General features: G+C 30.8%; 1 protein-coding gene across 1 annotated transcript in view; it reads right to left on the bottom strand.

The window, feature by feature from the left end:
• Positions 1-648: 648 nt before the first annotated feature.
• The window catches only part of LOC117168925 (E3 ubiquitin-protein ligase CBL), a 253,426-nt gene continuing 242,782 nt past the window's right edge, over positions 649-11,292 (bottom strand). The window contains exon 5 of the mRNA XM_033354895.1: positions 649-675. Coding sequence (XP_033210786.1) covers positions 664-675 — 12 coding nt within the window. The 3' untranslated portion in view covers positions 649-663. The remainder of the gene's footprint in view (positions 676-11,292) is intronic.

Genomic DNA, 11,292 nt, shown 5'->3' with positions numbered 1-11,292 from the left:
GATATATATGCAAATGTGTGAATTTAAATAATTTTAATTCTAGAAAGGCAGAATTGAATTGGTGAGAATTAAAATTTCAGAATTTACATTCCGCATGAAGGAATTAAAACAACTTATTACACATATTTTGCGAACTTATTAAAAGGAATTAAATAAAATCAAAATATGACCACTTCTGAGGAATAACAAATCTCTGCGAGGTGCGTTACCGGTACAATTAGATGGAATTAAATATATTGGAAACACGTTCTCTTTGGGAGAATAGAAAACTGTGTGGCGGACGCTGTGGAAATAGAAGTGAATAAGTTTAGGAGGTATCTTATTCTTATTGTGGCATTTTAGACAGATGGAAAAATCACGCATTCAAAATAATAGAATAATCTTCACTTTTGCGCTGAAATCTGAAAATATTAATTTTTCTCTATTCTACGCTTATTACCGGATGATCTAAATTTTTCAAATCAAAAGTGTAAAAGATACATAACCTACGAACAACATATCCGGCAGTTAATGATTTTTGTGAAAATGGCAAACACATAAAAAAACTGTAACATGTACGATCACAATAATAATTAGTTATTACTTACGATTTGTAGGTAGCTCTTAACAAAAAATATATTCATTTACAGTTCTAGGAAACAAAAGCCTGCTCACATTGTGCCTTCACAGTCCGTGCTAAAACAATAAGACTTTGACTATGATATGTTAACGAGGTCATGTTCGTTAACGACTTACAGTTCATCAATAAATAATTACTCAACTATTTAAATTTTATTTGAAAATTACGATTTACTGGATTTACGGTAAATTTTGTAAATTCAGGTCACTGCCCATCTGTAGCCAAGATAAACAACGAGATGTATGGGAATTTAAAATTAGAGTTTCAAAACTCCTCTCATTCTATCATGTAAGTTAAACAGAGAGGTACAATGTTATTTAAATGACAAATTATACTTATCGCTTTTCGAAATTGAGAGAGAAATTTTCGAAATTGAGTGAAACTTAAACAGCAAACTTAAACTGGTTTTAATAGATCGCGTATATTATTTAAAAAACTTAACGTAGATTTATGAAAGAATTCACCAATATATTGAAAGGTTCTTATGAATTCTACAATACTTTAAATGTGGAAGTTTAACTCGGGAGAAGAAATAAAGACATAAAATATTTGATATGTGAAATATAAAAACAATTTATTTGATTCACATGTACATTTTCTATTTGTCCTAAAGACAGTCCTACTCTGAAGAAGAATATATTTTGACGTGCGTTCTGATCAGCACTCAGATGCGCCATCCATGGAGGCGCACATACGACGCACGCCATGCAAGGCACGCGCGTGCGTTCATGAAGCAAACACTCGGTGCGCGTGGGTTAACTATCTTAAAATTATTTATTTATACTAAAGGAGGTAAATAAAAAGGTTGAATTAAATAAATTCATCGGAATTTATTAACAAAATAGCACGCCTATAGCGTGGATAATGGAAAAAAGCCAACAATCGCGATCAACTGTCCTCAGATTTTCATGACTTCCCAGGTGATAGCGCTACATGCGGAAACTCTAGGAACTACGAGAACATGTGATGTAAATTTTGAACCGTTATAAATATAACCTATTAATGCCGTTGTGCAGTTGCAAACTGTTTGTGTTTAGTGGAAAAAAATTGTTGTGCAAAGTGACCGTGCTAAAAACCTATATAATAAGTTATACAATAATGTCGCGTTGTTTTTGTAAGGGCTGTGATTCGGGTAGTAGGGCACAGAAAGAGAGAGGTATTAGACGCGAAATCCTCAATATCTATACTTGCGTTCTATTTTTTTTATATTCCTCCTCTTGTTTTAATGGCATTATTCATATAATTGTATAAATTATACAAGCATTATCACTGCGTTCGTGACACCAACTCACACGTGACATAACCAAACTTAACCTATAAGCACACTCGACACTGTCCATAGCAGACGACAATTTCTAATTTTATATTTTGACTGAAGGGAAGCTCTAATCTGGGAAGGCATAAAACTCAGAGGACAGGCGGTCGCGAACTGGCGCCAGTCGAAATACATGGCGTGCGTTGTCTTTGTAGTACTTCGTGATTCTCACAAAACTAGAACCGGAACACGCCGACGCGTTGCAATTTTGCAAAAGGCACTGGGCTAGCCGGCTAATTCCGCGTAGTCCCATGTGCGCAGAAAATGACGTTGTAAAGAGAGAGTGAAAGAGACGGGCAGATCTATTTATCTCTTTCACATCTATAATATTTTGCTTTGTGATTCTGTTACGCTACATCTACAGGACGGCACCCTTATTGAAAAGGCAATTTATAGCTTTTATAAACATTGAATAACAAATTTTGTTAATTTGTAAATTAAACATTTTGTGCCCCCACTGGGTACTCATGTTCCGCGCATGTACGCGTCGCAAAATTTCGTCACAGGGTGATTGTAAACACGCAATCATTGTGCCACACCTTGTGCCCGCACTTCAGTTACAATCACAAAATGTGGGCGAACATGGTGAATTTTGGCATGCATATTATGCGTGCATCGACGTGCGCGTAACATACGCGCACGAATTGTTATCTGGGTTATATGGTATGTCGGCAGTGAGTACACTTGACTCAAAAAAGACTCAAGAAAAGGCAATTTGGAATTTCTTAGCTTTTTAAGCAACCCTTCGGCGAGTCGTCGCGGATAAATCTCCAAAATCTCTTTAATAAGAGACCAGTGGCGCAGCTAAAAAATTTTCCGCCCGGGGCCAAAAATAATTTTCCGCCCATAGTTCTCAAATCTGCATTCAATTTAAAGATAGTTTTTCCGCCCCAAGCGTTTGCGCCCGAGGCAGCGGCCCCCTTTGCCTCCCCCTAGCTACGCCACTGTGAGAGACAGCGCCTTTATTCTGACTTATTACATCAGAGCAGAATGGTATATCCAATCAGTCCATGCAAAGGAGCCAGAATACAGATTCCACTAACGCCAGGCACTAAGAATGAAATTTCTAGCCCCGCGCCCAGTATGAACCTGGAACGCCCTCGCTCGCTAGCGAGCCCCCAATCAGTGATCCCAGATTTGAAACGAGGTACACTACAATACTATGACAGGGCTACGTCCGTGTGAATATAGTAGGAGACAATGTACATTACTGGGTTGCACGCGCAACCCATTTCTCCTCTTCTGAATTTGAAAACTCGAAGCTGCACGATTGCCGGTAGGAACACTTCGGCCGTTCTATTTATATCTCTACGTGCTTTAAAATAAAATCAAGAGATTGGGATTTTAATATTTCCAGATTTCGATGCTGGCGATTCTCATGATTTGAATACTTCGCGCGCCTCTTTATATGCTTATATTTTGAGGTTACGTTATTTCAAGTATAAAATATAAATGATATAAATATTAATACTATTATATATGTATAAATATATACACATATTAATAATAATATTATAATTATGTTATATCATAATAGTCTTATTTATATCTTGATCCGCATTTGAAAGAAATTAAAGAAATTGGCGATTTTGGAATTTATCTCGTTTGGATAAAAACTCAATTATTTGGTTGAAAAATTAATAATTTTGTATTTTGTTTAATTTTTTTTTGTAGATCATTAATTTTTTTGGTCGAAAATTCATCTTATTGGTTGACAATTTAACAACTTTGTTGAAAATGCATTTTTCCTGTTAAAAATTACTTATCTTTATCTGAAAATGTAACTATTATAGGATTGATTAAAAATTAATCATATATATTGGTTAAGTTGAAAAATCGTTTATTTTACAGAACATTAATCTTCTGCTCGAATATTCATCTTTTTTCCTTGAAAATTTAACAATTTTGTTGAAAATTTGTTTCTTTTTCTTGTTCAATTCAATTTTTTATCACAGTTTTTATATTGAAATTGAACTACTCCATTTTTGGTTTAAATTTTATCTTGTACATTGTATTAGTTAAAACACCAATTATTTGATAGAAAATTAATTTATTTGTTTTCGATGGTTTTTTTTAATTGAAAGAATTTTTGAATAAAATTTTTTAAATTGAATTTAAAGAATTAAAAATTTAAAAATAATTGATTTTACAAGACGATTCTGAATCCGTTCAAAATTAAAGAATTAATAGATATTAGCTTTTAAAATTATTTTCAATTATGACTACAAATATTATTTCTATCTAAACATTTTTTATTTTAAACCCATTCAATTCGAAATTTTTAATTAAAAAAAGAAAATATCGTTAATTATTAGTAACATTTGACCGTTGATTTAAAACAATCCATTATAAACAACTATTAAAAACTATACAAATTTGAACAGAATGCTTCGAAATAGAAAGACTTCAAATATTAAAATTGTAATGAGCTAAATTTCAACTTTGAACGCTACAATTTTAATTTAAAAAAAAATTAAAAATTAATTTAAAACTTGAAATTATTTAAAATGGTTTGAAACACGAAGTAGATTTTTGCAGATTTTTTTAAAAAATAAGCTTTTTAAGTATTTTAAAATATTTAAAAAGAATAAAAAAAATGTTATCATTGGTAAGAAAATTGAAAATGATTTTTTATTTTGAATAATTAATTTTAAGTGAGTATTTGAAAAGATTTAAAAAAATTTTTTAAACCATCAGGACGATTTTAAGGATATTTTTATAATTTGCAGTTTTTGTAATGCTAGAAAAAAATCGAATTAACAAAATATATCAATTTTCAACCCAAACGTTTACTTTTTAACCAAATTAATTAATTTTCTATCAAATAATTGGTGTTTTAACTTATACAATGTACAGGATAAAGTTTCAACCAAAAATGGAATAGTTCAATTTCCACATAAAAACGATTAATTTTTAATCAATCCTAGAATCGTTACATTTTCAGGTAAAGAAAAATAATTTTTAACAGAAAAAATGGATTTTCAACAAAGTTGCTAAATTGTCAACCAATAAGATGAATTTTCGACGAAGAAAATTAATGATCTACAAAAAAAGACCAATTTTAAACAAAACACTTTTCAACAAAATTATTTAATTTTAAAGTCAAAAAGACGAATTATCTTCAAAAAGTTGAATTTTTTAAGCGAAAAATATAAGTTTTCAATCAAGAGTTAAACTTACAACCAAATAGTTCAATTTTCAACCATAATTATAAAACGTTGTTAAAAAAAGCGTATTTTTTTACAAAATAGTTCAACTCTTAGTGAAATAATCGACTTTTAAACCTAAGAAGATGTACAGTTGAAATTTCAACCGAACAATTGCATTTTTAAACAAAAATGACAAATTTTCAACCAAAAAGATTAAATTTCTACCAAACAAGGTCAATTTTCAACAAAATACAGGAACTTTAAGCGCAATTATTTGATTTTTAAATCAAAGAGCGTATTATGTACAAAAAAAAACTGAATTTTTAAACCAAAAATATGATTTTTTAACCAAAATTTTAATTCTGGACCAAATAGTTTAACTTACTATCAAATTGTTGACTTTTAACGCCCAAAAGATGCATTTTTTACCAAACAGTAAAATTCGTAACAAAAAAATTAGTTTGACAAATAGTTGAATTCAACTATTTGGCAAATAGTTGAATTTTCAACTATAATTATAAATCCTTAATAAGAAAAAAATAATTTTTTTACTAAGGAGTTCAACTTGAAGTGAATAATCGAATTTTCCACCCAAAAATTATGATTTTAATTTTTAACACTATACTTGCATTTACAAAAAAACGACTTTGCAACCAAAAAATATTTACAGTTGAAATTTCAACCGAAGAATTTAACTTTTAACCAAAAGGTATAAATTTTCCATAACAAAATTTAATTTCTACAAAGAAAGACGAATTTCTAACAAAATACATGATTTCTTTAACCAAAAATGGTATAGATTAATTGTCAGTTTCAAACATGTATTTTCAACAACATATGAAATATATTTCATAAGAATAGTTAAATTTTCAACGAAAGAGATGAACCTTTAAATACAAAAATAAATAAATTTTAAGAAAGTAGTTGAGCTTTTAATAGAAAAGAGGACTTTTTTACAAAATAGTTAAATTTTCAACAAAAGAATTAATTTTTCAACCAAATAATTCAGTTTTTAATCAAACGAAATTTTGATAATGTTGTGAGTATTTGAATTTTAATAACTGATAAAATGAGAACGTGAATTATCAAAAAATTGTCCAAGTTTTTCTTTAGTGGGTGATATTGTTTAAACTAAAAAGAAAAATATTTGTATTATAAATCTATCTGTGTATTTAAAAAATCTTAATTACACCTGTTAGGAAAAAATAAATAAAACTTCGAAATGTTTTTACCAATTTCGCGGAAAATAAGTTTTGATAATGTTGTGAGTACATACATTTTTACATGCATTGTTAAAAAATTATCCAAGTAGAGTAGAGAAGCTGCAATTGATCCATTGACAAACTACAAACTTTCAAAACTTAAATTACTAAATTGGAAGGAAGGTTATGTAATAAAAGAAAAACAACAATTTTGAGCCGTATATATAAATAAATATATTGGCTCGGTGGAAAAAGCCTGAAAGGCATAAAAAACCACCGAAAAGGACCTACAACAAAATTTGAGAATAAAAAAATAAGAAGAAGTGCCCCTCGCCTCTAGCAAACTAAATATAAATAAAATCCTTCTATATAATATAAACATAAACAGTTAATATACCAATTATTTGATGGAAAATTAATTAATGTAGTTCAAAAGTAAACTTTTGGCTTGAAAATTGGTATATCTTGTCAATTAGATTTTTTCCTGAAATTAAAAAAACTGCAAAATGAACAAATTGCCTTAAAATCGTCTTGATTCTTTTTTTTAAATTTTTTAAATCTTGTCAAATATCATTCTGTTCAAATTTGTATAGTTTTTAATAGTTGTTTATAATGGATTGTTTCAAATGAACGGTCAAATATTGCTAATAATTAACGATATTTTCTTTTTTTAATTAAAAAATTTCAAATTGAATGGGTTAAAAATAAAAAAATTTTAGACGGAAATAATATTTGAAGTCATAATTGAAAATAATTTTAAAAGCTAATATCTATTAATTCTTTAATTTTAAACGGATTCAGAATCGTCTTGTAAAATCAATTATTTTTAAATTTTTAATTCTTTAAATTCAATTAAAAAAATTTTATTTAAAAATTCTTTCAATTAAAAAAAACATAATTGAAAACAAATAAATTAATTTTCTATCAAATAATTGGTGTTTTAACTAATACAATGTACAGGATAAAAATTCAAACAAAAATGGAATAGTTCAATTTCCAGATAAAAACTGTGATAAAAAATTGAATTGAACAAGAAAAAAAAAACAAATTTTCAACCAAATTGTTAAATTTTTAAGGGAAAAAGGTGAATATTCGACCCGGAAGATAAATGTTCTATAGAAGAAACGATTTTTCAACTTAACCAATCTATACGATTAATATTTAATCAAACCTATAATAGTTACATTTTCAGATAAAGATAAGTAATTTTTAACAGGAAAAATTAATTTTCAACAAAGTTGTTAAATTGTCAACCAATAAGATGAATTTTCAACTAAGAAAATTAATGATCTACAAAAAACAGAAATTTGAAATAAAATACATGAACGAAAGAGATGAACCTTCGAATAAAAAATAAATAAAAAAATTTTAACAAAGTAGTTAAACTTTTGATAGAAAAGAGGACTTTTTTACAAAACAGTTACATTTTTAACAAAATAATTAATTTTTCAACCAAATAATTGAGTTTTTATCCAAACAAGATAAATTCCAAAATCGCCCATTTCTTTCCAATTCGGATAAAACTTGAAATAACGTAACCTCAAAATATACACATATAAAGAGGCGCGCGAAGTATTCAAATCATTAGAATCGCCAGCATCGAAATCTGGAAATATAAAAATCCCAATCTTTTCATTTTATGTCAAAGCAGATAGAGATATAAATAGAACCGCCGAAGTGTTCCGACCGGCAATCATGCACCTTCGAGTTTTAAAATTCAAACGGCCGGGTATGTCGGGTTACATGCTATAAGGTAAATGGTTGTTCACCTTACAACATTCCCCCATTTGAGTTTAAATTTTGAATACAAAGAACTTCTCTAATTCTTACATACATAAAGATGGATAAAAATTCAAAATTTCAACTCAAATCTAGCGTAGATCATTCGTTAAAATTTAGATATAAATCATGACACATTTAGAAAATATACACAGAATAAAAGAGTGTAAAACATGAAAAGAAAAGCACACGAAAAATAATATAGAATACAACAAGCAGAAATAATAAATGTATAAAAAATCAGCTAGAATAATATGGTGAAAAGCACATAGAATATAAATGTATAAAAATCACACTGAAAAGTACAAAGAAAAATCTAAGCCCTAAAGATAAAGTTAGATATTTTGGTAGTTGTCTATTCTAAAGCCTCTATTTACATTGTATACGCGTAAGATACTATCTAAAAGTTGCTAATCTACAATCCTACATTTCTTTAGAAAAGGGAAATTCCAATAGAAATAATCTTGTAAGTTGTTGTATTTACTGACGAAGGTGAGATGTCTACTTGCCAGCTCCTCACTCTCTTGTTTCCATGCTTCCCGGAGTAGATTACCTGTAGATTGCCTTCTTCGTCTCAGGAGAGCGGCCTCGAGTTTTTCTTTGCGGTGTACCCTCTTCAGTATTTTCGTCACTCCTTCTATAATGTCTGCATACACCTTGTCCTGGCGTCTCATCTTGGGTGCTATTTTTCTTCTCTTTTTGGGATACTGGTCCTCCTTATCTGGATTCAGTAATCCCAATGGATCTTGAGAATGGGGTCTTCCAATTCTATCCCCAGGTTTCAGTTCTCGTACCTTCACAATGGGGTTGCTTTCATATGAGTCTGGCTGATTCCCTCGATATGTGAATTGCAGGTTGTTAATTGTATGTATTTGAAGTGATGCTGTTGGTGGTATCTCTTCCTCGTTTTGGCTAGTTTCTCGTAGCTCCTGGATGTCCATCGAGAAAAAGACAGCTTCGTCGGTGTTCGTACTTCTCTTTCTAACGTCCTTAACTTCGTGCTCCGTTTGCACCATTGAGATTCTAGGTCGTGCCCGCATTTCCCTCCGTTTCCTCTTAAGCTCTTCAATTGTGGGGATTTTTACCCATTTCACTCCGAAAACTTTTTCTTCTAAGATTACTTGGCAGATGCTCATCCCTTCTATTGGAGTCTGAATACAGACGTGTCAAGTAGTTTCTAGCTCTTTGACTTGAGTTGCTCTTTCCGTGGCGTTTGTTCACTGTTTGAATGTTTACAGAATACTGACCTATCCAAGATTTTACTTATTTCCCTTACTATGGCAATGACCCCTCAAATTCATTTTTTCCCCTTGCTGGGTCTCTAGGTCGCATATTTCGAGATTTTACCAGTTTTATTTTGGTAGAGGTTTGCTTCGTGTCCTCTATTTTTTTTCTCTGGCGTTACCGGCCAAAATCTTTCTCTTTCGAGAATTTTCTTTTTTCTTGTCTCTTTCTTTCCCATAGAGTCGATATCTTCTTTCCGTATTTACTGCGGGGCCCGTAGCACCTACCTCTGTGCTCTTTGTCCCTTTTTCTACCTAGTGTCTAGCTTTCCTTCCGCTTTTAAATTTAGCGTTGGGATACCTTGTACTCCAACGAAAGAGATGGTCAGAGTTTTAAAATAAATGATACTGCCTAAAGTCTCGAGTGCATTTATACCGATAATGCATTCTTTTGACAAGCCAGGTACAATAAGAAATTCCAGTGTTTTATTTTCGAAAGTAAAAGGAACAGTAATTTTAACTTTATTTTTAATGTGTACGATTTGATCTCCTACTGGACCTCTTACGGCAATGTTTTTAACAGGTATCAGTTTAATTTTTTCTAAATTTTGGTGCATGAGATCTTCATTTGTTCAGCTTATTTCGGCTCCAGTATCAATCATTGTTCGTGTAGGTGTTTCAAAAATAGGTAAGTTGATGTAAAAACATCGAGATCTTCTCCCTTTTTCATCTTGTCATCTTTGTCTAAAGTCCTTCGACTCCTCCTTGCCGGTATTTACTTGTCCTATCTTGTCGAAGGTTTGAAAAAGTTTCAATTTTCGAGCTTCTGCGTATGTGTTGATTGCGTAGTCAGTCCTAGAGATATCTTTACTTAAAGTTAAGTTCCCAAATTCCAGCTTTTTTCTCACTTCGCGCTGTACTTGTTCACCCCAATATCTTTTTTAAAATATATTTTTGTAATCATATAATGTTCTTACCTCAGATTTGATAATTTTCCACCAGTTTGTGGCAGTGTCTGATAATGATCGCTCAATTAGATAGTGGGTTTCCTTTTCCGTGGGCCTTACTGCTTCTCAGTATTGTTCAAATTGATTCATGTAATTTATAGGATTTTTATCTCCTTTAAATTCTGGTAGTATATATTTGATTTTCGATCTTCTAGTTTCTTCTTGTACCTCGGCATTTCTTTTTCTGTTTGTAAGTTGCGATATTGCTGCTGTTGAGATGTCCACTGGGCTTTCCTCTCTTTCTTGTCGTAGTCTATTTATTTCACTTTGTACGTGATTAAATCTCTCGTTATTTTGGGCCTCTCTTTAAGGCTCTCTCTCATTCAAAGCTTGTATCTCTGTTTGAATTTTTGTGTTGATTATCAGCTCTAAGTTATTTATTAACTGAGCAATTTCTTGTAGAGTAATCTCTCGTGTAGTTTGTTCGTCTTGTGAATCTTGATGCTCCTCTTCTGTGTTCTCGCTGAGAAATTTTCTCGTTCTGGGTCTCCCCATTTTAAAAAGACTTTTTATTTTTTACTTCGAAAAATAATTTAGTTTCTTTTTTCACCAAAATCACTTCCATATCTCTTTTTTCTTTCTTCTAGAAGAAATTTATCTAGGGCTAGCATGTCACTTTTCTCATTTTTCCGATTAGCCGGAGGTTGTATATATATTTTTATAAATTCTTTTTTTTACCTAACAACCTTTCTAAAGCTTCTTTAGCACTCATATTTTTCGCATTGGAAATTGTCTTTATTTCTTTTTCTACTCTCCGAGTCCCACATTCGGGTGCCAATGAAAGGTTCTTATGATCTCTACAATACTTTAAATGTACGAGTTAAACTCGGGAGAAGAAATAAAGACATAAAATATTTGATGTTTCAATTATAAAAACAATGTATTTGATTCACATGTGGGGCATTATTCCTCAACTGCCCCAACTCAAAAAGTCATGTTTTTCGATTGTCTCTAAATTCTGGGAATATGTTTGCCTACCCAACAGTAGTTAATCCACA

The sequence above is a fragment of the Belonocnema kinseyi genome, chromosome 3 (assembly GCF_010883055.1).
Source record: "Belonocnema kinseyi isolate 2016_QV_RU_SX_M_011 chromosome 3, B_treatae_v1, whole genome shotgun sequence".
Taxonomy (NCBI): Eukaryota; Metazoa; Arthropoda; class Insecta; order Hymenoptera; family Cynipidae; genus Belonocnema; species Belonocnema kinseyi.
This window is presented reverse-complemented; position numbering and strand designations above follow the sequence as displayed.